This window comes from Mustela erminea, chromosome 5 (genome assembly GCF_009829155.1).
Source record: "Mustela erminea isolate mMusErm1 chromosome 5, mMusErm1.Pri, whole genome shotgun sequence".
Taxonomy (NCBI): Eukaryota; Metazoa; Chordata; class Mammalia; order Carnivora; family Mustelidae; genus Mustela; species Mustela erminea.
In genome coordinates, this window is record NC_045618.1 from 73586804 (window position 1) to 73614608 (window position 27805).

General features: G+C 41.0%; 1 protein-coding gene and 1 gene segment (V, D, J or C); both read left to right on the top strand.

Annotated features, from left to right (window-relative positions):
* The first annotated feature begins 8248 nt into the window (after nucleotides 1–8248).
* On the top strand, nucleotides 8249–15127 carry LOC116590176 (eukaryotic translation initiation factor 3 subunit J-like). Its single transcript, XM_032341807.1, has 3 exons — nucleotides 8249–8294; nucleotides 8415–8710; nucleotides 14240–15127. The coding sequence occupies exons 1-3, from the start codon at nucleotides 8249–8251 to the stop codon at nucleotides 14870–14872; spliced, it is 975 nt and encodes a 324-aa protein (XP_032197698.1). The 3' UTR covers nucleotides 14873–15127.
* A 2536-nt stretch (nucleotides 15128–17663) lies between these two features.
* On the top strand, nucleotides 17664–18719 carry LOC116591100. The segment is given in 2 exon segments: nucleotides 17664–17804; nucleotides 17990–18719. Coding segments are annotated over 2 exon segments (465 nt in total).
* The last annotated feature ends 9086 nt before the right edge of the window (nucleotides 18720–27805 follow it).

Sequence of the window (27805 nt, forward strand, 5' to 3'; positions counted from 1 at the left end):
TGATGAAGTCCCAAAAGTTCATTTTCGCTTTTGCTTCCTTTGCCTTTGGAGACATATCTTGAAAGAAGTTGCTGTGGCTGATATCATAGAGGTTACGGTCTATATTCTCCTCTAGGATTCTGATGGATTCCTGTCTCATGTTGCGGTCTTTTATCCATTTTGAATTTATCTTTGTGTACGGTGTAAGAGAATGGTAGAGTTTCATTCTTCTACATATAGCTGTCCAGTTTTCCCAGCACCATTTATTGAAGAGACTGTCTTTTTTCCACTGTATATTTTTTCCAGTTTTGTCAAAGATTATTTGACCATAGAGTTGAGAGTCCATATCTGCGCTCTCTACTCTGTTCCACTGGTCTATTTGTCTGTTTTTATGCCAGTACCAGCCACTTTGGAGAACAGTGTGGAGATTCCTCAAGAAATTAAAAATAGAGCTTTCCTATGACCCTGCAATTGCACGACTGGGTATTGACCCCAAAGATACAGATGTAGTGAAAATAAGGGCCATCTGTACCCCAGTGATTGTAGCAGCAATGGCCATGATCACCAAACTATGGAAAGAACCAAGATGCCCTTCAACGGACAAATGGATAAAGAAGATGTTGTCCATATACACTATGGAGTATTATGCCTCCATCAGAAAGGATAAATAACCAACTTTTGTAGCAACATGGATGGGACTGGAAGAGATTATGCTGAGTGAAATACGTCAAGCAGAGAGAGTCAATTATCATATGGTTTCACTTATTTGTGGAGCATACCAAATAGCATGGAGGACAAGGGGAGTTAGAGAGGAGAAGGGAGTTGAAGAAAATTGGAAGGGGAGGTGAACCATGAGAGACTATCGACTCTGAAAAACAATCTGAGGGTTTTGAAGGGGAGGGGGGTGGGAGGTTGGGGGAACCAGGTGGTGGGTATTAGAGAGGGCATGGATTGCATGGAGCGCTGGGTGTGGTGCAAAAACAATGAATACTGTTATGCTGAAAAAGAAAAAAAAAGACATTGAGATTAATATTTATTGTAGATATAGCTTGTTACGAATGTCCCTGTCTTATTTTCATGTTTTGACTGAATTAAATAGTACTTCTTCAGTTTTTAAAAAGTATTTTTTTTAGTGCTGAAGATTAAATTAATGTAAGGAAGGAATTTGCATAAATAATTGATTTCCTAATTCTCCCACCTCTGCTCAGGGGTAGGCTATTTTCTAAACATCTCGTATTTTTATGGATGGATGTAATTGGTGATTTGGTATGATGAAAATGATCTCTCTTAGCTGAGTTAAGGTTGACAGTTATGACTGGTTTGTTCTTCTAGGGAAAGTCATTAAGTTTAATTCAGTTTAAACTATCTGAATAATAAGGGAACCTAGGTGGCTCAGTTGTTAAATATCTGCCTTCACCTCAGGTCATGATCCCATGGTCCTGGGATTAAGTCAAGCATGGAGCCCTCCCAACACATCCCCCAAGTCACCCCCCCCATAACCCCTCCAAGCCCTGCATCAGGCTCCATGCTCAGCGGGATACCTGCTTCTCCCTCTCCCACTCCCCTGCTTGTATTCACTCTCTTGCTATCTTTCTTTCTCTGTCAAATATATAATTAATTTTTTTTAAATATCTGAATAAGAAAGGTCAGTACTGTAGCCCAACACCTCAACAAGTTTTGATTATTTGATAACACCACTAGCTCCTGTCTAGTAGAAGCAAGGTGACTGTTGATAGGTCCATTTCCTCCAAGCCTGGTAAAGGAGTTGGAGGGAAGCACGGCTTATATTCTACTGTTTTATTTCTTCTTTTTTTTTTTGACTTTTTTTTTCTTTTATTTCCAGCATAACAGTATTCATTATTTTTGCATCACACCCTGTGCTCCATGCAATCCGTGCCCTCTATAATACCCACCACCTGGTACCCCAACCTCCCACCCCCCGTCCCTTCAAAACCCTCAGATTGTTTTTCAGAGTCCATAGTCTCTCATGGTTCACCTCCCCTTCCAATTTCCCCCAACTCCCTTCTCCACTCTAAGTCCCCATGTCCTCCATGCTATTTGTTATGCTCCACAAATAAGTGAAACCATATGATAATTGACTCTCTCTGCTTGACTTATTTCACTCAGCATAATCTCTTCCAGTCCCGTCCATGTTGCTACAAAAGTTGGGTATTCATCCTTTCTGATGTTGAGAAAGTGGGCACAGTTATTGTTAACTTAACTGCTTTATCATACTTAGGTGAGAATGTATTCAACAGAAGAAAAGACAATGCTTAGTCAGAGTATGCAGAGTTGAGTCATGAAAATAGAAACTACATCAATTATTTTTTTCTCAGTGTTTGAAATTTTTATTAAAGAGACTATATAGAAAAATGGACTATTTTCATGTACAGTTGTATCTGTGAATATTGAATTTTAATATCTAGCATAGATTCATATATTCATGATACAATCATGATAGAGAACAACTTCATTGCTCCACACAAATCCCCTGCTCTATAATTTTGTAATCATACTCTCTCCAATCCATAACTTTTTATACATCTTGCTTGTTCTTTCATATTTTTCTCCTTTAAACATGTCATATGAATGGAGCACAATACCTAATCACTCTGCATCTTAGGGATAGGAAGCACGTGCCTTGGGCACAGGTATAACCTCCATCCCTGCTGCCACTCTCAGTGTTTCCTGGTCCTGATTTTATGAAACTTTATGTTATTTTATAGAAATAAGCTATCACTTCAAGTGTTTGGATGGCTTTAAAGATTTAATTCATAGTTCTAGAAAAGAAACAATGTAGCAATCAATAACAGAATGGTTCAGTGGAGTGTTGAACCAATGCTCCATATGAGATGTCATATATTCAGGTTGAGACATGTTCTTTATATAAGCCTCATTATACCAACTCTATTCTAAAATTTTCTAACATTTTAAGACAAATTTTATTGATGAAAATTTCCTTTAATTATTCTAATTGGGGTCTGGTTATTATTTGGCTTTTCCAGGCGTTGGCACAAAATAACATGTCCAATAATGTTTTACTTTTGTTGCACTACCAATGGCTTAGTAAAGGTGAACTACAGCATTAGGATGGGTATTGTCTCTAATAAAGGCTATATTCAAGTTATTTTATTAGTAAAAGAACAAAATCAGGTAATTCAGAAATATGTAAGTATTATTAAAATGGGAATACATTCCTAAAAGGACAAAGAAACAAAAGAATCTACAGAAGAGTATGATAATCAGTGTTGCAAAATATCTGATACCTCTTCTAATGGCCTTGGATGGAGCTATCTGCGTCATGCTGTAAGTGTTTGTTTGACATTTCTTGGGTCAGCACTCACTTTCATGAACTGTCTGCTTCTGCTGATTCTCTTGAGAACCTCAGTTTAAGATCTCTAACATGAGGGGCACCTTGGCGGCTGTTGGTTAGGCCTCTGACTCTTGATCTCAGCTTAGGTCTTGATCTCAGGTTGGTGAGTTCAAACCTTGTGTTGGGTTCTACACTGGGCATGAAACGTACTAAAAAAAGAAAAAGGAAAGAAAGAAATAAGAAAGAAAGAAAGAAAGAAAGAAAGAAAGAAAGAAAGAAAGAAAGAGAAAGAAGGAAAAGATTACTCTAATATGAGCAAGATTTCCCATTCCTGTTAATGAAGACTGCATGATGCTGTACTAGTTTGTACACACGTAACCACGATTCCATTTCTGGTAGTTTGTCTGCTGAACTGGTAATAAAAAGTGCCTAATAAGGTTATTTCTCATGTTTCAATCTCAGTCTTTCTCTGAGATTTTGTTTAGAGCTGATTAAATGAAAGGCCAGGAGAGTATTCTGTGCCTGGGATGGAAGGAAAAGTGTCAAGAGTTTATTTATCTAGTTAGTTTGTGAAAGGTTGGGTTGGGACATTCTGAGTTATGTGGGCAACAGGGAACAGTTTATGGTAAGACAGTGCAGGACTTCATGAAGAAAGGATGTGACTAAAGCTAACATGTACTAGGCCACAGTAGTCCAAGTGTATCTGCTAACATAACTCATTTAAGTTTTTATATTCTATTTTTTGTTTCCATTATAAGAGAGGATTGGGGACGAGGGTGACAGGAAAAGTGAAGTTTCTATGTGAGGGCTAACTGACCAAATTGTCCCAGAGAAATGTTTTCCACTACATAGAGATAAATTGAAATGGCACCGGTATGAAATACAAAATTCAGTTGATTACTTTTTAAAATATTTTATTTATTTATTTGACAGAGAGGAGAGAGAGAGTGAGCACAAGCAGGGGGAGCAGCAGAGGGAAAAAGAGAAGTAGGTTCCCCACTGAGGAGAGACCCAACGAGGGGTTCAATTCTAGGACCCTGAGATCATGACATAAGCCAAACATAGACACTTAACTGACTGAGCAAGCCAGGTACCTCAAAATCCAGTTGATTTTTAACTTTTGTGATTGGTGTTATTTTCTGATGGGAGAGGGCTTCAATCCATGCAGTAAATAAAACACCATTATTACTACATACACATAGATGATGCAGGGAATGAAATTGTGTAAGATCCTTTTAGAGATACTCAAATACCTCCTTGGGACAGATTTCCAGACCATATTCCACATTTCCAGATTTTATGGGATTTTGTCAGTTCCAAGAGACATATGAAGAGCCCCATCATCTGCTTTCCTAGAAACGTTTTCCCACCAGTGTTCATTTAAAGTTGCGTCCAGTATACCCCTACTGCGATGTGTTGTCTCTGACAGATTTTAGTAAGTGTTTGTTGGCAATCACTTGCCTCTACCAGGATGTTATCCTGACTTTGATACATCTTGTTCTCATGGATCAAATAAATCAGTCATTTTTAGTGATTCTTTACAAAATTGGGGTCAAATTTTCTACACCTAAGATGCAATTATTAAGCTTTTCCATGGACTTTGTCTTTATGTTCTATAAAAGGCTCTTGCATAAGAACCTTGATCAGAAAGGTATGCTTGTACAATAACCTCCTCATGTTTCCCTGCTTTACAGGGTCCTTTGTATTGTGAGACTTTGTCTTTATGGCAAAAAAATTTTTTGAGTAGCGTAAAGACATTAAAAAAATTCATGTATTTTCTGTCCCTTTCTAATAGAATGCATGAGAGGGTTAAGGAAAGGTAGGACATTAAGAAACTTTATTATCTTTATAGTATTTGAAAACTGTGTTCTACATTAAAAACATATTGCCTGAGACTGACTACACAATTTTTTTTTGTTTGTTTAAAGTGAAGCACCTGAGAGATATCCACTAGTTCAGCTACTAGAATTAGCGTTGCTTCTGCTAAGGGACTGGGTTTTATAAAGGGGTCTAGAGTACTAATTTCATGACCAGGCTGGTATTATCTTCTTCAATGTTTAACATAAAATTATTTTTAAAAAATCTATTAGCTTGTAATTTGATGTGGGAGTGTCCAAAAGATCTGTTCAGCACATGGGCACTTCTTGAATGACAGAAGCACAATTATGAGATTCCTTTCATTGAGAAATATATTAAAGTTGAATGATAGAAGGAGAAATTAATAATATTTCCCATTTACTCAGCTAGCTGGGCATTTTAGATAGTTATCGTCTATCCCTTAGAGAGGAGGCCACTTTGTACGTTATGTGGTTCCATCATGTTTCATGCAGACATATACAATGCAAGCTCTGAAGATGCTTCAAACAATTTAGCTGAGGCTACAGTGATTTCAAGGCAAGGATGTTAAGTCTTGGCTACTCTATCAAGAGACAGACAATAATAGGCAATGGATCTTTGCTGTTTGCTATGATGTGGAGGAATGTCCTCAGAGCACAGTCTTACTTTTAACATACATACACAGATAAAGTTCTATTACAATAAATTATTATATGATCAGCAGTTCTGTGGAGGAGTATAGGGTCACCTAGAGTATATTCCCTTTAGAACTGAACATACAAACATGGAAGCTTACTGTGGTTCAGCTGAGGCAATGGGAAAACATAATTTCAAAGGCTTGATAACCTAATGATCAAACTCTGGTGTCCATTTTGGCCTTTCTGAACAGAGCTGAGCTGTGGAAACTGAACAGTAAGGAGAAGACCTTGGTGACAGGTCTATTATCTGAGGGCTGCAACCTGAACTCTTCAGCAAAGGATGATTAGATTTTTCTACTTTTGGCCTCAACATAGGCATCTGAACAGATCTGAGTAGTGAGGAGGAACACTGACATAACAACACGTTACCTTGAAAGAGCTACAGTGAATGTCTAAACACTTTGCCTTCTTATCACAACATAATTTATTTCTACCTTAGGTGATAGAGCAGCATATGTAATGTGAGGAAACATGATTCTCAATCATATGTTGTTTTCATAATATATTACATGGAATTTTTTTTGAATATTTTATTTATTTATTTGACAGAGATCACAAGTAGGCAGAAGCAGGCGGGGTGGGGGGAGAGGGTCCCTGCTGAGCAGAGAGTCAGATGTGGGTTTGATCCTAGGACCCTGGGATCATGACCTGAGTCAAAGGCAGAGGATTTAACCCTCTGAGTCCCCCAGGCACCCCACATGGAGTATTTTTAAGTAAGTGCCACCCACCCATATTCATCACAGATGCAATGATTGAACATAACATAGTTAAACCATCCATCCTCATTTCAATGTGAAATTTTACTCATTCATTTTCAGATATAATTGTTTCCAAGTTAAGGGTTGTTGAATGCAAAAGGATGTAGGGTAGTGAGACTTTCACTGGGACATGAGAATTATGACATGACCCACACACTTGTTCTACCAGGAAACCCCTGTTTCTTATTCTGGGGCCACAACAGCACATACCCAGCAATTCTTCCCTCACCCTGTCAGGCTCCCCTCACAATGCCAAGCCCTTATTTTGAAGAAGAAGAAGACATTTTCCATCTCGTGGGAGAACTCGAACATGTTGTTCTCCAGGCTTTTGAAGGTGGTCATGGCTTCCATGTGGCTAGGTAGGAAGAAGCCCTGTGGAAATGTGCCTCCTCTATGATCTAAAACAGGGGAGATAGGCAACTTTGTGGGTATTGTGGGACGGAGACTTGTTTCCACCTGCAGGAAACAGCCTGAGCTAAGCTTCCTCTACGTGTCTGGAGATGAATGTTTATAGGGCTCTACCGAAGATGCGTCCCTCTCCAGAACTTTATTCTGATAATCCTTAGAAGTGTTTTTATTTTCTTTAGTTTTTAAAAATAAATGAACATAAAATGGGAGCTAAGGAAGTGCTTGTTTTTGTCTTTTGTGTATTGTAGAAAAAGACCAGTTTTTAAAAATTTGTTTAGTCACAGGGATGTTTTCCCATGCAGACTCCAGACCTTCTTCCCTGATATTCGATGACCATCTTGGCTGGAGGGCAGTTATCACAAATGAAATCTCACAAACCGGTGTGGGACTGGCTATGACAAAACCATGGTGGGGAGTTTAAAAATTTATAAACTTGTGATTATATTATTATAGTAATTAGATAACTGTGATTATATTTTCCTAGGGTTAATATTTTTCACTTTTCAAATGATTTTGAAATGCAGGGATATTTGACTATTGTAAAGATAATGTGAGGTTTTTTTCCTAAAAAGCTTTGATTAAAAATACTGCATCCCTTACAATTGGTATGATTTAGGACTGAGGAAATATTATATTCTAGTAATAGTGATTCCTCATCAAAAGCTGTTTATTCATTATTTTTGTAATTTAGCAAATATACAGTGAGCGTGTAATGAATGACAGTCCTTGTTCCACATGTAGGGTGCAGGTCTGAAAACTGAAGAATAATGATGTGACTTCTTATTACTTCCTTTTATTTCAAGTTAAAACACTTTTATGACGTTCTATTGGATTATTGGTTGGCTCTAAATGGATATATGAAAATATTTTTTTTAAAAAGCTGTTCTAAAATGCTCAATAAAATGGGTGTCTTCTCAGCTACAGAAATTCCCTGGGATGTGTGTTAAAGAATTTCCACACCAGGTAGAGTAAGAAGAACAAAATAGACCTAAGGGGTCAGGATTGCTCTTGTTCAGGCTTCCAAGAGCCACCTGAAGCCTGACATGTGACGCATGGAGTCAGAGCTGTAAGGGATGGCTGCCTTGGGGAGGATTCTGGCCAACATGCACGCATTTCAGTCCCTGTCCACCAGGGGGTGCAGCTTCCTACCACAATCACATTTCCTGAGTGAAATGTGGGCATCCACTGATCATTTCTGTCACTCCAACCTTCTCCATGGTAAGAATGAAGAACATTATTTAAGTGACACTCCAAAGATGAAGTGTTCTCCAGTCTTCGTGACTGTGTTACTCTTGATGCTTGGTAAGTAAAATACCTCTTAAATTTGGATTCTTTCTTCCATTGTGTCAGCAAAATGCTTACTTGTAATTTCTCCAAGAGCTTATACATAAGGTGACACAGGTCTCCTTTCTTTTTCCTCAGGACAAACCCATGGAGACTCAGTGACTCAGATGGAGAGCCAAGTGACCCTCTCAGAAGAGGCTTCCCTGACTATCAACTGTACTTATACAACAACAGGTTACCCCACTCTTTTCTGGTATGTCCAGTATCCAGGAGAAGGTCTAGAGCTCCTTCTGAAAGCCTCAAGGGACAAGGAGAAGGGAAGCAACAAAGGATTTGAAGCCACCTACAACAAAGATTCCAAATCCTTCCACTTGGAGAAAGGCTCAGTGCAAGCCTCAGATTCAGCTGTGTACTACTGTGCCCTGAGTGACACAGTGACAGGGACTGCAGGGGGAGCTGAGCGCAAACTTTGAGAAGAACAGGGGGCTGGATACTGAGCTTCTCTGCCTGATTGACTCTGATTCCAGCACAATCTGTTGTTTGTCTGTCAGTGTCTGATTGGTACAAAAATCATACAAATGACTAGAGCATAAGAACCAGAAGTAACATTCCCCAACCCCAGCTGTTTCTTAGTGACACTGAGACCAATTTCATGCCAAGAGTTCCTCAGCCAGAGCGTAAGTACTTTCAAGGTAAAGCCGCATAACAAATGAAGTGGTCTCTTGCTAATCCTTGCGGTGAATGTCCAGCCACAGGGCACCCTGGTGGGTGTTGCTGTGTCTATGACACTTTCAGAGACACACAATGTGCCTGAGAAGGTGGCCCCTGCCCAGTGTCTTCCTGACAAAGTTCGGCAGGAGAGGTGATGTGAGAGCTTCAGCTCCAAACCAGGTTTTAGTAGAGAAAGAAGGAAAGGGAGGAAAGGAGGAGAAACACATGTACCCGAGCAAGGAAAAGAGAGACCAGGAACCTCGGCCCTGCTTTCTTTTCTAGTGAATAAGGTGGCAGACTTGGGCTGATATTCAACATGTAGGCTTGGGAGCAGGAACAGAGGGGAAGATATGGCTCATGTCCTGACCAGTTAAACAGATCAGTTGGCTTTCTGACAGTAAGAACTCAAGTGTGATTGTTCTCAGTGCCCAGAAAATATGGTGAGAGAAAATGTTTTTTCACTATTGATTTCTCTAACTTCTGTTTTGCAAACTCTCACAGAGGGCCACAAATTATGGGATTGGGAGAATGTATGGGAGTCAGTACATTGTGTAAAGAATAATCGAAAAGAATAAATTGAAAAGAATAAATATTGTGAAAATGTCTATGCTACCTAAAGCAATCTACACATTTAATGCAATTCTTATCAAAGTACCATCCATCTTTTTCAAAGAAATAGAACAAATAATTCTAAAATTTATATGGAACCAGAAAAGACCTCGAATAGCCAAAGGGATATTGAAAAAGAAAGCCAAAGTTGGTGGCATCACAATTCCGGACTTCAAGCTCTATTACAAAGCTGTCATCATCAAGACAGCATGGTACTGGCACAAAAACAGACACATAGATCAATGGAACAGAATAGAGAGCCCAGAAATAGACCCTCAACTCTGTGGTCAACTAATCTTCGACAAAGCAGGAAAGAATGTCCAATGGAAAAAAGACAGCCTCTTCAATAAATGGTGTTGGGAAAATTGGACAGCCACATGCAGAAAAATGAAATTGGACCATTTCCTTACACCACACACAAAAATAGACTCAAAATGGATGAAGGACCTCAATGTGAAAAAGGAATCCACCAAAATCCTTGAGGAGAACACAGGCAGCAACCTCTTCAACCTCAGCCGCAGCAACTTCTTCCTAGGAACATCGCCAAAGGCAAGGGAAGCAAGGGCAAAAATGAACTATTGGGATTTCATCAAGATCAAAAGCTTTTGCACAGCAAAGGAAACAGTTAACAAAACCAAAAGACAACTGACAGAATGGGAGAAGATATTTGCAAACAACATATCAGATAAAGGACTAGTGTCCAAAATCTATAAAGAACTTAGCAAACTCAACACCCAAAGAACAAATAATCCAATCAAGAAATGGGCAGAGGACATGAACAGACATTTCTGCAAAGAAGACATCCAGATGGCCAACAGACACATGAAAAAGTGCTCCATATCACTCGGCATCGGGGAAATACAAATCAAAACACCTCACACCTCTGTTTTTGTGCCAGTACCATATCACCTCACACCAGTCAGAATGGATAAAATCAACAAGTCAGGAAATGACAGATGCTGGCGAGGATGCGGAGAAAGGGGAACCCTCCTACACTGTTGGTGGGAATGCAAGCTGGTGCAACCACTCTGGAAAACAGCATGGAGGTTCCTCAAAATGTTGAAAATGGAACTGCCCTATGATCCAGCAATTGCACTACTGGGTATTTACCCTAAAGATACAAACGTAGTGATCCGAAGAGTCACGTGCACCCAAATGTTTATAGCAGCAATGTCCACAATAGCCAAACTATGGAAAGAACCTAGATGTCCATCAACAGATGAATGGATCAAGAAGATGTGGTATATATAAACAATGGAATACTATGCAGCCATCAAAAGAAATGAAATCTTGCCATTTGCAACAACATGGATGGAACTAGAGCGTATCATCCTTAGCGAAATAAGTCAAGTGGAGAAATACAACTATCATATGATGTCCCTGATATGAGGAAGTGGAGATGCAACATGGGGGCTTAAGGGGGTAGGAGAAGAATAAATGAAACAAGATGGGATTGGGAGGGAGACAAACCATAAGTGACTCTTAATCTCACAAAACAAACTGAGGGTTGCTGGGGGGAGGGGGGTTGGGAGAAGGGGGATGGGGTTATGGACATTGGGGAGGGTATATGCTTTGGTGAGTGATGTGAAGTGTGTAAACCTGGCGATTCACAGACCTGTACCCATGGGGATAAAAATATATTATATGTTTATAAAAAATTAAAAATTAAAAAGTAAAAAAAAAAATAATAAAAAATCAATGTCTATGTTGCACTAAAAGACTTTGCCAATATTGTGGCAAGCTTTTTAAATTATCATCTCCTTATCCACAGATTTTATGAGTGAGCTATGATCAGAATATTAATATATTTCCTATTGCATTAGTTATATATTCTTGGTATAATGTAATTTTTCTTTAATTCTTTTAAAGCATCAATTTTATTTTCATGGGTGTATAAATATAAATGCATGTGAAACTATACTTTAAACAATCCAAAAGGGTATATAATAAGAATTGTCCTCAGATATTTGGATAAATGTGGTAAACTGGGGCGGGGGCGGTTTCTGGCTGGCTCTTTCAGGAGAATTGTGACTCCAGATCTCATGGTTGTAAATTTGAGACCCATGTTGGGGGTTGAGGTTGCTTAAAAATATAATCTTTAATAAAACTCCATTATTAACCCATATTAATAATACACATTTACCTCTTGAATTCTTTAAAACAGAACAGACGCTCCCAGTCTCCTCACGATATAAGCTGCTTTTTAATAATATACCCCCGAGCCTCTTCCCATAGTCAAGTTTGATTGCTTACAGTTCGTGAACTGTCTATTTGGTGTGTGCACATGACACTTTTATTAATTACCACTTTGGTGAGGTTCACTGGATTGATCTGGGATATTCCTAAGTTTTTGACACCAACATTTGGTGGTACTAGTGTTTTCGATTTGGCCATTATAACTGGTGAGACCTGTAGGGTCTTATTTTTTTTTTTTAATTTAATCTGTAAAATGTAAAGTACACTTACCAGGAGACAGAACCTCTGGGATTTTTAAGTGTACGATATGTGATTTTTGGAATAGGTACAATGTTGTTCAGCAACTCTCTATTCTTTCATCTTGCTCATGGATCAGTAACTCCCCATTATCCTATGCCCAGAGACCATGGTAATCTCTTTTTTGATTCACTCTTTGATTCTTTGACTATCATAGATACCACATTTAAGTGGAATCATGCATTATTTGTCTTACTGTGACTGGTTTATTTCAGTTAGCATAATGGCTTCGAGATTCATCCACATGTTTGCTTATTGTAGGATTTCCTTTTCTTTTTTTGTTCTCTTTAAGGCTGAATAGTACCCACTTATGTATTGAGCACACTTTCTTTATCCATACATCTGTTTTTGGACATCCAAGTTCTTTCCCTAATTGGCTACTGTGAACAGTGGTGTAATGAACATAGGAGTGCTTAATATCTTTCCAAGATCCTGAGTTCATTTAAAAAAAAAAAGATTTTATTTATCCATTTGACACATACACAGAGAAAGAATAAACACAAACAGGGGGCAGCAGAGAGAAAGGGAGAAGCAGACTCCCTGTTGAGCAGGAAGCCCAATGTAGGGCTCAATCACAGGACGCTGAGATCATGACCCTAGCCAAAGGCAGACACTTAACTGCCTGAGCCACCTAGGTGTCTCTCATTTTTTTTCTTTCTTTTTTTCTTTTTTTGAGAGAGAGAGAGTTGGGGGTGGGGAGGGTCAGAGGGAAAGAGAGACTCTTAAGCAGGCTCCACGCTCAGCACAGAGCCCATCATGGGGCTCCACCTCAGGACACCGAGATCATGACCTCATTCCACATCAAGAGTGAGATGTTTAATCAGCTGAGTCATTCAGGTGCCCCTCAATTTTTTTTGACAAATACTCAGAAGTAGGATTTTAGTTGTAGTTCTATTTTCAACTTTTCGAAGAACCTCTATACTGTTTTCCATGGTTACACCATTTTGCATTCCCACCAACAGTGTGCAGTGTTCCAATCTCTTCAATCATAAAAGACATCATAAAGATAAATGAAACAAGATGGGATTGGGAGGGAGACAAACCATAAGTGACTCTTAATCTCACAAAACAAACTGAGGGTTGCTGGGGGGAGGGGGTTTGGGAGAAGGGGGTGGGATTATGGACACTGGGGAGGGTATGTGCTTTGGTGAGTGCTGTGAAGTGTGTAAACCTGATGATTCACAGACCTGTACCCCTGGGGATAAAAACATATGTTTATAAAAAATAAAAAATTAAAAAAAAAACATCATAAAGGTTTATCCATGTTCTCTTCTATTCTTTCATCAAAAAGAGGAAGGGAGAAAATGATCACATTCTTCATAAGATTTTGCACAATGACCCAACGTACAAGCATTTCTACCTCCTCTGGGATCAGATAGTTTTTACTTTTATTCCTCTTAGGGTCCCACTCGTTGATTCTAACTATGTACCTTTCTCTTTCCCCTGTAGACTGTAAACTATTATATTATCCACTTTTATGTATTATCTTAAAAAGTTCATTCATGGGGGCACCTGGGTGGCTTGATGGGTTAAAGCCTCTGCCTTCGGGGGCACCTGGGTGGCTCAGCTGGTTGAGTGACTGCCTTCGGCTCAGGTCATGATCCTACAGTCCCGGGATCGAGTCCCACATCAGGCTCCCTGCTCGGCAGGGAGTCGGCTTCTCCCTCTCATCTCTCTCCTCTCATGCTCTCTCTCTCTCTCCCAAATAAATAAGTAAAATCTTAAAAAAAAAAAAAAAAAAAAAAAGCCTCTGCCTTCGGCTCGGGTCATGATCCCAGGGTCCTGGGATTGAGCCCTGCGTCGGTCTCTCTGCTCAGCGGGGAGCCTACTTCCCTTCTTCTCTCTGCCTGCCTCTCTGCCTACTTGTGGTCTATCTGTGAAATAAATAAATAACGTCTTAAAAAAAAAAGTTCATTCATTCATTCACTCACTCACAGATTTTATTTAAATTCCAGTTACTTGGAGGACGAGGACGAGGACGTCAAGAGATCACAAGTAGGCAGAGAGGCAGGCAGAGAGAGGGAGGAAGGGAAGCAGGATTCCCACTGAGCAGACAGCCCGATGCGGGGCTCAATCCCAGGACCCTAGGATCATGACCTGAGTCAAAGGCAGAGGCTTTAACCCAGGCACCCGGAACCACTGCATTTGAGAAAGATAACTGGGATGATGATGATGATGAAAAAAAAGAGGAAGCAGAAGTAAAACCAGAAGTAAAAGTTTCAGAAAAGAAAAAAATAGCAGAGAAAATAAAAGAGAAAGAATGGCAACAGAAGAAAAGGCAAGAAGAAATTAAAAAGAGGTTAGAAGAACCTGAAGAACCTAAAGTGCTAACACCAGAAGAACAATTAGCAGATAAACTGCGACTAAAGAAATTACAGGAAGAATCAGACCTTGAATTAGCAAAAGAAACTTTTGGTGTTAATAATACTGTTTATGGAATAGATGCAATGAACCCATCTTCAAGAGATGACTTCACAGAGTTTGGAAAGTTACTAAAAGATAAAATTACACAATATGAAAAGTCACTATATTATGCCAGTTTTTTGGAAGCCTTAGTTCGAGATGTGTGTATTTCATTGGAAATTGATGACTTGAAAAAGATTACCAATTCATTGACTGTGCTTTGCAGTGAAAAACAAAAGCAAGAAAAGCAAAGCAAAGCCAAAAAGAAGAAGAAAGGTGTGGTCCCTGGAGGGGGATTAAAGGCTACCATGAAAGACGATCTGGCAGATTACGGTGGTTATGATGGAGGATATGTACAAGACTATGAAGACTTCATGTGACATTTTCTCTTCTCCTGGTGTCTTCTTTCTGTTGCCCACAATCAACATGTAGCACAACTTCCTTTCCTTTCAGTTCTGCCAAATGCTACAATCAGAAGTGCAGTATCTTTTGTGCTGGTTATTTAACCCCTTGACACTTAGGTGCTAATGTGCGAATGAGGGAACTTGGATCTTGCTGCCAAGGGGTTAAAATTGGGAACCTCAGTCGCTACTAAATCATAGTTTAAAAAAGAAAAAAAAAAAACCACAAAAACCTAATAATGTTGTCATTGTTGCTCTCTGATTCCATAGCAGCAGTCACTGAATTGGAAACAAAGGTTGCAACATGACAAAAATTGTGTAGTATTTACCAGCACCATTCAGTAATACAGCCTTAACCATACCTCCTTGAACTACTTCATAACTTGTCAAGAAAAGCAGTTTGCGGCAAGGGCATGTGGTATGCACCTAGTATTAAAATTGCTTTGTCTTAAAATTAAGCGTGAGGATATTAAAAAAAATACGTTGTGAAGAAGACTGCTTATCTCAGAGTGAAGATACAACAGCTGAAAAGCACTAGCTTGGTATTTAAAAATTAAATGACCAGACCCTCCAACTTTGAAGCTGAAGAAGGTAAACCTCTCCATTATTGCACTGCATTACAGCTTGTGGAATCTCTCGAATGCATAGACTGTCTAGTTCTTATTTATCAGACTGTTCTACGGATGGAGTGCTTCAGATGGGGGAGGGAAGCTCTTTACCTGTTTTATTTCCCTGATTTAAGTGACAATTCTCCTTTGTTCTCTTAGGCTGCAGTGGAATAACTTTTAACAGGGTTTTGGCATTTCCTTTCCTTTATAAAACATGCTCAGCAAACTGCACCAGTTGACTACAGTTTGGTAAATTGTTATGTTAACAATTATGACATCTGCAATGTTTTATAAAAGCAACTAATTTAATAAAATCACTATTGTGAGGACTTAAAAAAATAAATAAATAAATAAATTCCAGTTACTTAACATACAGTGTTGTATTAGTTTCAGGTGTACGATATAGTGACTCAACACGTCCACAGAACACCTGGTGTTTGCTCATCCGGACAAGGGCACTGCTTCATCTCCTCACCTATTTAACCAATCCCCAGCCTCTTCCTCGGGTAACCATCAGTTTGTTCTGTTTAATGACGAGTCTGTTTCTTGATTTATCTCTCTCTGTCTTATTTTTTTCCTTTTCCTTATTTGACTTGTTTCTTAAATTCCACATGGGTGAAATCATATGGTATTTGTCTTTCTCTGACTGACTTATTTCCCTTAATATTATGCTCTCCAGCTCTATCTATATTGTTGCAGATGGCAAGATTTAATTCTTTTAAACTGCCGAATAATATTTCATTACTCTTATATATATTCTTAGCTCTAGTAGATTACCTCAATTGAAACTAAGGGCTCAATAAGTATTTATGGATTTCTTTTGAACTAAGGTAATGAAATCAAATAAGTAGCACAAGATGAGACTACCAAATTATCTTTTATATCCATTTCCATGAAATTCCCTTTTAAAAGTAGGATTTGGTCCACTTTTAATCCTCGCCAATCTAAGCACTAATTTTAGTTTCTGACCATGGGCATTTCCTTTGTTAGGAACCTTGGAATGAATGGGGCTGGGGGCTGTGTCTGCAGAGTTGCTTCCTCTGAGGTGTCTTTGCTGACAGCTTCATTACTCTAGGGGGCACTCTAGGCTTTACCAGAAATAAAGATTTTTCTGATGGTCCAAGGTTGAACAGTTAAAAGAAAGAACAGATATCATGTGAGCCAGTCCAATTATAGATAGCAAAGGTGTGGGAGAGGGGGGACTGTGTTTGTGTAAAGCTCATCTCCGGTTTTAGGTTCTGCCATTGCATATCAACCTCAGACATCTGAGGCCATGTCTCTAGAAATCCACTATACAGATAATTCTTCACAGGTACCAGGAAAGGAATATTTCTGGGCATTGTGAGCATGGAAACTCAACAGAAAACACCTCTTAATTAATATGAATAAAATACCCCAAACTTACTGGCCTTGAAATTATTTCAAAACCCCAGATATCTCACCTTTTTATATATCTCTGCTGAGAGTGGAGGGAGCAAGAATGAGGAAAAGAAGAGAGGAAACAATAAGGAACACAAAGAGAAGGAAAGGGAGAGGACAACATTGACTTTGAACAGCAACTAGTGGCCCAGTCAGACTCAGCTGTGTGGATGAGCAGGGTCCATGAATTGCACAGGAGGGATGGAGCTGTGAAAGTTAGAGAGGACATTGTGCAGACTTCTTAATTTTCATCAGCCAAGTTATGATTGCAATAATAATCAATACAGATTGTGACTATCTGTCTTGGTTTCTAGAACTGTCTTGATTTCAGAAATTATGGTTACTTCTGCAATATATAACGCATGATATCAGATCGTTTTCTTTTACCAGTATTTTCATGTAGTGGAATTCTCACGTAGTCTCACAAGCTATGCAAATTGGGGAATGGAGACACTTTGCATTGTGATTTTTCAAGGTTTTGTGGAATCCCCATTAGGCCTTGAATCTTTTAGAAATATCATTCACCTTTCTTCACACACTAACTCACAAATCCCTTACATGAAGCGTTTTAAGAAAAAAAATTATCCTCTTATATTAGAAGTATTGCCCTTACCTCCCTGCACTGTTGGCCAGCACAGTTTTGGAGACATAAGCGTGCCCTGTCCTGGGCCACTGTGGGTGGAGTCTGGAGTTCTGTGAATGACAGGGCTAAGGTGTGATTGGTGCTCGGTGGTTCTGTTGAAAGGGATTGACTGTAAGACAGAGTTTCTCTGAATCCAAGACTTTACGCTCTGCAGTAGGCAGAAGTACCTCATCACGTAGACAAGGAATCATGAGGAGACATTGGGGAGCTCTCCTGGGGCTCCTGTGCATCCAGGTTTGCTGTGAGTGGGGGCGTTCCTCATGGGTACTCGGGTGGAGTCCACAGCCCACAGCCCACAGTGGTGGGGGAACTCCAAGAGGGTCCTACTACCTCAGCGGTGTGTCTTGGGATATTTTGCAAGTTTGGGAATTGCATCGGCGACCCCCAAGACACCTCACTTGTGTTTGTTTTTCTCTTTCCATACAGGGGTGAGAGGGATGACGGTGGAGCAGAGCCCTTCAGCCCTTAGGCTCCAGGAAGGAGACAGCTCTACTCTCAAATGCAATTTTTCCGAAACTGCGCGCAGTGTGCAGTGGTTCCGACAGCCCCCCAGAGGCGACGGTCTTATGGGGCTGTTTTACATAGCTTCAGGGATGAAGCAGAGTGGGAGGTTAAACTGCACAGTGAATACTAAGGATCGGTCCAGCACCCTCCACATCGGGGCCTCCCGACTGGAAGACTCAGCCACCTACCTATGTGCAGCCCAGGCACAGTGCTCCCTGGTGATCTGCAGCCTGCACCCAAACTGCAGCTGGGCCTGCAGTCCCCGCCCTTCCCCAGGGCGGGCACTTGCTCCAACTGCAGCCTTTGCACATTTCCAGATTTTCAGATTTATGTGACAGCATGTTTTTCCTTCTAAAATTAGACCCATCGGGGTTGTCATTTCACATTCCTTGCCCATTTCTTCCCCCAGAAAGCCCTTTGCTGGTAAAAAGCTCTATCGTGGCAGCATTGGAGCAAGTGACAGAGATGCCCATATCCAGTACCCTGGGAACACAGATGTCCTTGCAGTCAGCATATAAGTTATTTGTAAGTAGTCAAATGGAAATGTCTTGAACAATTAGAAGATCTTGAACAAACAGAGGGATCTGACTGAATTTTTTAGTTACTGTAGATTTTTTTTATTTTCAAAGAATAGTAAGGAGAATGTATGTAACATTTTTTAAGTTTGTGTTTAGCTTTTTCACTATGGGAAATACAAATATAATAAAATAATTTTATTGAGGGTCAGGCACTCTACTTGTCTCATTACATATATTTTCTATTCAGTAAGGTAATACACTGTAAATAGGCATGTTCATTTTACTCGCAAATAAAGGGAGGATTTTAGAGCATAAGTGACTTGGTGGAATCAAATTAGTGAATCTGAGGTGACATGAGAGCTTATCCTTTGAGTACCTCATCTAGAAGACTGTAGAATCATAAAATCTGAATGATGTCCTTGATCAATTCATATGATGTGTTGACATATATCACTGACAGAAGTATCCATTTCAGTAGTTTCTAAACAGCACCTTGTGGAGAAGAGCTCATGGAAGTTTTCACTCTGTTCAATGAAAAATCTATTGTTCCTCCTTTTATTTTGAATGGATCTATTTTCATGATTATGTAAAATCACTTCCAGTTTGGAAAAGGGAGTCGGAAGCTTCCAGGACAACCCTAAATGATCCTCTTCTCTGTTGTAGCCAGAGACAGAGACTGTTGACCCCAAACCCAGAGTTGAAATTTGCATGTTGAAGATTCCAGCACACACAGAATTCCAGCCTGCACTGGTTTTTATGTTGAGAAAAAGGCATTGATAGAAAGGCCTGTGCCCCTGAAAATTCAGATAGAGATAGATGGGCAGACTCTCTGAAGCTGGGAGAAAAGCCAGCTTCCTTAGCATGGGACTTGTGTGGTTACACAGCACCCCATTCTCCCAAGGAACCCTGCCCTTGGTTTGATGCTGTGCCTTCCACTGTCTTGAAATTAATACTAGTTTTATCTTTGTACCTGTCTTTTATAAGTGAGTCCTATAAGTGGGGGAACAAGTGCCTGAGCAGAGAGATAGGTGGGCAGCAGGACTCAGGCAGGAACACATGCAGGTTCAGGTTCTGGGTCACAGCAGGCTGTGTGAGAGCTGAGCACTGGGCGGGGCCACCTGTGCTGTCTGTGCCTGCTTTGGACTAGCTGGGGCTTTGACATGCAGCCAAGGATGTATTAAGTATTGTTGGAAAATTACTACAAATGCAAAGTGTTTACCTGGACATTTCAATTAAGTGGCTTGGTAGTTTCTTACACAACTAACATACTCTTATCCTATGATCTAGCAATGGTCTTCCTGAGTCCTTTTATCAAAAGGGTTGAAAACATGTCCACACACAAACCTTACACAGGTGTTTTTTGGCAGTTTATTCACATTTGCCAAAACTCTGAAGTAAACAGTATGTCCTTTAATAAGCAAATGAATAAATAAATGGTGTTACATCCAAACAATGGAATATGATTTTCTGCTAAAAAGAAATGAACCATGAAGGAATGAGGAGATAGGGGAAACTTAAAAGCATTTTACTAAGTGAATACAACCCATCTGAAAAGGCTACATAGGGTATGATTCTGGTCCTCTGACTTTTTGGAAAAAGCAATACTATGGAGGGAGTAAAAGACTGTGGTTGCCAAGGGTTGAGGAGAATAGCAGGGATCAATAGAACACAGAATACTTAGTGTAGTGAGCCTTGCCTATATGATACTATAATGGTGGATACATGCCTTATACACTTGTTCACACCCACAGAATGTCGAACAGCAAGAGTGAAACCTAGAAAAACTGTGGACTTTGGGTGACATGATGTGGCAGTGTAGGCTCATCTGTTGTGAAATAGTCATGGGGAAGGTGATAGTTGGAAGCCCATACCTGTGTGGGGGTATGAGGTGGACTGAAAGCCTCAGTACATTGGCTTCATTTTTTTAAAAAGAGATTTTATTTATTTATTTGACAGAGAAAGATCACAAGTAGGCAGAGAGGCAGGCAGAGAGAGAGAGAGGAGGGAGCAGGCTCCCTGCTGAGCAGAGAGGCTCCCTGCTGAGCAGAGAGCTGGATCCCAGGACTCTGGGATCATGACCTGAGCCGAAGGCAGAGGATTTATCCCACTGAGCCAACCAGGCATCCTGGCCTCATTTTTCTTTGAACCTAGTTGAGATAGTTGAAAAGAAAAAAGTCTTTAAAATATTAAATTCAGAGACAAGAAACTAATATGTATAAAGAGTTAAAGCAATTTATTTTATTTTTTTAATTAATTTTTTAAAGATTTTTTTCACTTTTTTGACACAGAGAGAGAGGGAGAGAGAGCACACACAAATAGGTAGAGCGATAGGCACAGGGAGTTGAAGAAGCAGGCTCCCCTCTGAGCAGGGAGCCTTATGTGGGGCTCCATCCCAGGACCCTGATATCATGACCTGAGCCAAAAGCAGAAGCTTAACCAACTGTGCCACCCAGACGTCCTAAGTTAAAGAATTTTAGAAAAATGTCTCCCCTTGAAACATTACCTAATGACAAGTTTTCCCTGGTTTTTGAATAAAGTTCCCAAATTTTCATTATGAATTGATCTCAAAAATTGTATACGTATACCTGGCTGGAAATTTTGAAACTCCAAACTAAAGTTTTAAGGAAAAAGCCAGAATGCAGAAAGCAATTAGGCGGTTTTAGAAAGTGCTTCTTGCTTTCCACATTAGTAAGCTCATCTGCCTTCTCTAGTTTGTCTCGATTCTGGAGATTCTTTCTTTTCTTCATACAGTACTTAAGTTATATGTATAGATATATATAAGAAATACATCTCCGAAAGAATATCCTGCTTACCCATGGCTCAGCCATGGAGCCCTCTGGTCTCACTGCCTGTGAGGAGTTTTCCATCAGTGAACAAAGTCCTATTTTATTTCATGTTAATATTGATATAGTTCTCCTTGATACACTATTGATCTCATAGACGAAATGAAAGCCAAGATAGGATCTCATTCTAAGAACCATGTCTCTGCTTCTGTCGAGTCCTCAGTGTAGGCTAGGATCAACCTCAAACCCACTAGATCAAACCCACTAGAGAATAGTCTTGGGGTTCCATGATGAAGGCAATTTCACCCACTCTGACACCAGTCCAGAGTGTGTACAACCAGTCCTCAATACATATTTGCATTGTTATATAGTATAAGAGAAATTTAGAGTTGGAAGAGCCCTTAGAAATCCTTCAGTTCAACTTAATTTTACACATCAGAGACTGTATCCAAGATGACCGTATGGAACAATTAGGTAGTGAATAAGCTGGGCAAGAAAGGAAGTGGGTTTCCTCACTTCCAGTTTAGCATTCTTTCCCCTGCCTCCTTGCTGTCGGGCCATTGTGCTGGGTAAAGAAAAAGCATCTAATAACTGAATGGAGAGTTCTAATTTATGTAAATGTTTGAGACCTTGGGCCAGAAGGGAGACTCAGGCTGAGTCACTATGATTTTACCAGCAAACTCATACATCACTCACTGTTTCTGTAGGAGGAAGCCAGAGGTGATGGTGTCATGTGAACACCAACAGGTATTTCTAAGGACTTTCCCAAATTAACAAATATTTATTATCCCAGGTGCACATCCCTTGAAGGCAGAGTGAGTATAATGAGCATAAGTCACACACTGCAAAATGATCACTGGGTATTTAGGGGTCCTGCAGCTGGCAGTTCATGAAGATGGTAGATGAATTTTTCCTAGGCCATAAGGAAAACAATATTCTATGAAAACATGATGGAGCTGGGAATTTTACACAAGGTAGTCTTGGTTTCCCAGGGACCATTTCTTTCTTTCTTTTTTTTTTTTTTAAGATTTTATTTATTCATTTGACAGACAGAGATCACAAGTAGGCAGAGAGGCAGACAGAGAGAGAGGAAGAAGCAGGCTCCCTGATGAGCAGAGAGCTTGATGCGGGGCTCAATCCCAGGACTCTGAGACCATGACCTGAGCTGAAGACAGAGGTTTAACCTACTGAGCCACCCAGGCACCCTGGGACCATTTCTCTTGATCAATTCTTTAGGACCAGTTTCTTTTTGGTACCATTCCCTGAGAATACACAGTATTCATGCTTCTGTGAATTTTTTTCTCACAGAGGTTATCAGAAGATTCCAAGATTATCACATGAATGAAAAAGGGGTGTTGGAAGAGAGAGATAATTTTGGAAACTCACAGGATTGGAGAACTTTATCAATGAGTCCTGGGGAAAGAACACTGTCGTGGCATTTAGGAAAAATATGGAATGTGAAACAGTGTTGACCAGAAAGTGGGAAGCATGACAGGATGGATAGTGGATTCTTTAGAGAAAATTCTTCTGAGTCTATGAGGCAGCATTGCATTGGAGGACATGCCATTTATTTTGATTTGGGAAAATGAAAACACTTTAAGAATAAACTCATATAGTTATATTTTCTGAGTTTGCAGCTTGATGATTTCTCACCATTTCTACTCTGTCTTTCAATACTTTGCATTATATAAGACACATAGCATTCAAATAGATTTCTTAAAGCATGTCAGATTTCCCTATGCAAATTTGTCCCTCAGAGACACAGGCTAAGTGAAAAGCATTTGCCCAGCCAGTTCAGTAGAGATGAGGCCACAAGAAGGCACCTGCAGAACACGTGGAGGGTTCATTTTAGTGCATCTGATGGACTAGACTATGGCAGAAAGAGAGTCTTTTTCTTATTGGCTGGTTGACAACATGGGAAAGTCCTCTGTTAGAGGAAAGAAGGGACAGTCTGCTAAGAGAGGGAGCTGAGCTGGCTTGAGGCTCTAATTCTGAACCTGAGCTTAACGGTGTGGAATCATGAAGACATCCATGGGAGCTTTAATCATGTTCTCGTAGCTGCAGCTGAACTTTGAGTTCAGAGTATATTAGTGGATATTCTTCAGAAGTCAAGACTGGCTTACTCGGGTTTCTCCACTTAGTGTAGAAAAAGAGCATTCTGAAGCACAATAACCTGGAATCTCTACTCCTTTCTCTGACCTTTTCTTTCTGCACAGGGTTCCGCCAGGGAGAGAATGTGGAGCAGCATCCTTCTACCCTGAGTGTCCAGGAGGGAAGCAGCTCTGTTATCAACTGTGGTTATTCAGACAGTGCCTCAGAATTTTTCCCTTGGTATAAGCAAGAACTTGGAAAAGGTACCCAGCTCCTTGTGTAAAGGCCTACTTAGCTAGAGCTAGCTACCCCCTCTGCCACCCTCTACCTCCCCGGTTCCATTGGCACCAATGCTGCCTCTCTGTGAGGTTGCTCTACCAGGTGGGAGAGGGCGCCCCCACCTAACCTATATCCCTTTCTCCTCTTCTGATACCTATAACTGGAAGGCCCAAGATAAATCCTTCTCTGTCAATCCTCAGGATTTAATTAGTCTCTTGGAGACTGTCTTTCTTACCCTCCAGCCCACTTGCGTGGATATTCAGCAGCTCCTTATGGCCCTCTTTAATGCAGAAAAGAGGGATTGCATTATGTGAGAAACCTATAAAGTGATAAATGAGAGACTTTGCTGGGACCTTGATTCCTGGCAAATGGAGGACTACTGCCCAAAGGAACCCCCCAACTGGGATCCAAACTCTGATGAAGGTAAGGAGAGCTTATGATCTACCGCCAGGCTCTACTAGGAGGTCTCTGTGTGGCTCCAAGGAGACCTATAAATTTATCTAAAATTAGTGCGGTGACTCAAGGTAAGAATGAGTCCCCGGGGGCTTTCCTAGAAAGGCTTATTGAGGCCTAGAAAAATGTATAGTCCGATTGACCCTGAGGCGCCTGAAAATCAGAGGCCAATAAATTTTGCTTTTGCCAGTCAGTCAGCCCCAGACATAAGGAAGAAACTTCAGAAAATTGAAGGATTTGAAGGGAAGAATCTGATTGAGTTAATGGAAATAGCAGAAAAGGTGTTTAACAATAGGTATGCACAGGAAGATGGAAAACAGACCAATAAAATAGTTAAGGTTTTGGCATTACATGAGGCAGGAAAGAGACAGGAGGCAAGAGGTCATTGTAAAGGGAAAAGGCAGGTAGGAGATGGTCAATGGAAAGAAAAGCCTAAGCACAGAGAAAACAGGTGGGAAGACTTAGATGCAGACCGGTGTGTTTACTGCAAGGAAAATGGACACTGGGCCAAGGAGTGCCCCAAAAAGAAGGCAGCAATGCTGGGCACCAAAGACAGAAGGGGCCATGGTTCAGAGCCCCTCCCCAAAACTCATGTCAAAATTGAGGTGGAGGGGAAATCAATTGATTTTTTTGGTGGACATGGGAGCCCAATTTTCATCACTACTTAAACCTATGGGAGAACTATCTGGAGAGGAAGTCTGGATACAAGGGGCAAATGACACAGAAAGTCATAAATGGACAACAGAAAGGACTCTAAATTTGGCCTTGGGAGTAGTCAAACATCGATTCTTGGTCCTCCCTAATGCCTCATATAACCTGATGGGAAGAGATCTCCTCCACAAACTATGAGCTGGCATTCATTTCTCAGAAGGAGATATAACTGTAACTTTGAGAGAACCCACTGTGCACATGCTTGTGGCAGCAGTAGATGAATACCTTCTTTACAAGCCAGACTCAAAACCAGAGGAGAGGGTGGGTGGGTGGGTGGGACCTTCTCCAAACTCTACAGGTTGAATTCCCTGAAGTCTGGGCAGAAGGGAAGCTCCTGGCTTGGCCAAGGGACAGCCTCCAGTGGTGTTACAGTTAAAAGCGACGGCTACGGCCATTCACGTCTGGCAATACTCCCTCCCCTGGGAAGCAAAGGAAGGGATCAGAAAACACATTAACCACCTCCAAGGAGATGGGATCCTAGTTCCTTACAAGTCTCCATGGAACATAAGTTTGCTGCCCATCAAAAAGGCTGAGACTGGGGAGTACTGACCCATTCAGGACTTGCGGGAAGTTAATAAATGGGTTGAAGATATCCACCCAACGGTGCCTAACCCCTATACCCTACTCTCCCTCCTGGGTCCCAAAAGAACTATGTATACCATCTTAGATCTCAAGGATGCATTCTTCTGCATACCTTTAGCAAGGGAGTCTCAGTCCCTTTTTGCTTTTGAATGGTCTGACCCACAGGAAGGGTTCCAAGGCCAGCTCACCTGGACAAGACTTCCCCAAGGATTCAAGAATTCACCCACTATCTTCGACGAGGCCTTGCACGAGGATTTACATGAGTACAGAACCTCTAACCTGGGAGTCACTCTGTTACAGTATGTTGATGACTTGCTAATAGTCACTGAGGACTATGAGTCATGCTTGCTGAGGACAAGAGCCCTCTTACAGACTCTGCAGGAAAAAGGGTATCGGGTGTCAGCAAAGAAAGCACAGCTTTGTCAGAGCCACGCCACTTATTTAAGCTTTGATCTCCATGAGGGAGTGCCTTCACTGTCTGAGCCCAGGAAAGAGGTGATCACCTGATACCCCCACCCCACCATGCCCTGACAAGTGGGGGAGTTTCTTGGGATGGTGGGCTACTGTAGGCTATGGATAACATGGTTTGAGGAGATTGTCCTACCTCTCTACAAACTGATTAAGGGAGGGCTCACTCAGCTGAGGCAGAAGGAGCATTTCAGGAATTACAAACAGCCTTACTGAGTGCCCCAGCATTGGCCATCCCAGATGTTACCAAGCCCTTCCACTTGTATATGGACGAAAAGGCAGGGGTGGCCAAAGGAGTTTTGACTCAGACTCTGGGACCTTGGCAAAGGCCAATACAATAGCCTATCTTAACAAGAAACTAGATCCAGTGCGGCTGGGTTCCCCCCTTGCCTCTGCATAATTGCTGCCATGACCCTCCTGGTCGAGGATGCAAGTAAATTGACTTTGGGTCAAAATATCATCTTGACCAATATTCATGCTATTGAGGGCCTTCTCTGGACTCCACCAGACTGATGAATGACAAACGCCTGAGTGATGAGTATCAGGCCCTCCTCCTCAATGAACTGAAAGTGACTTTCTGGCCCCAGGTGGTGCTACATCCAGCAACATTGCTACCAGAGGAGCTGGCTGACCACCCACATGACTGTGGGGAAGTCCTCACCCAGGTCGCAGGAATACGGCCGGATCTCAGAGACACTCCCCTCCCAGATGTGGAAATGACTCTGTTTACAGACGGGAGTAGCTACGTGGTTGATGGAAAGAGGTATGCGAGGGCTGTGGTGATTTCTCCTGAGCAGGAGCTCTGGACAGTAGCCCCGCCGTGAAACCTTCCCACTGAGTGGGAAACTTGGAATGTCTCTGGAAGGAACCATTTACTGTCATCCTGACTACCCCACAGCAGTAAAAGTGAGGGCATTGGGGCCTGGATTCACTTGGGTCATGTCAAATGAGCCAAGGACGAGGATGCCCCACAGAGATGGATTCCACTGCCAATGGATCCTGCCGGTAATGGACTAAAGCCAAGACTCAAAAAACAATGAGTTCCTTGAGTTAATTGTTGCTCCCATTGTTACCTGTTTATGTAAAAACTTCTGAGTTACCTCATCAGACAGAAAAGTATAGATGGGAAATTAGACAAATGGAATTAGTAGAAGTAGAAAAGGTTATAAAAAGCAGTGAATGGCTAACTCATCAGCTAACTGTGCATTTAATGTAACCATATGTCAACTGGCACCTGTAACCCCCTGCCTTGCATACACCCCTTATTATATGTGTCCTGATACAGGGGTCCATACAGAATATGGGGGGCTTCAGACTATTACTGTGCATTATGGGGTTGTGAGACAATAGCCTCTAATTGGGGAACAAACCATGATCCCCATATAACTGTAGTACCCACCAGAACGAACAACTGTGTAACACACACACAAAAAAATTGTCAAGAATTTGGCTGTGGGGATCTTCTCCTCAACCACGTCCTGGCAGTATGGGAGGTTTTGTGCAAATATATCTATCACAATCATCAACCCCAAAGACTGTCTTTGGGAGTATGGCCAATCTTGGGGCCTCAGATATTATAAAGCTGGCACAGACAGAGGCAGGCAATTCACCATCCAAAAAATAAAGATTAGAGAACCACCCCAGCCTATAGGGCCAAACCCAGTTTTAAATCCTCCCAAGCACCAAAATCAACCAGACAACCCATCATCCCAACTCCAAAAAAGGCTGTCATGGAGGATAAAAAAGAGAGTGTTGACAATGACAACAGCGCCGCCAAAGTTTTACTCCCATTGGTAGATTCAATGTTTAGCTTTTTAAATACTTCAGATCCTAATATTACTCGGGACTATTGG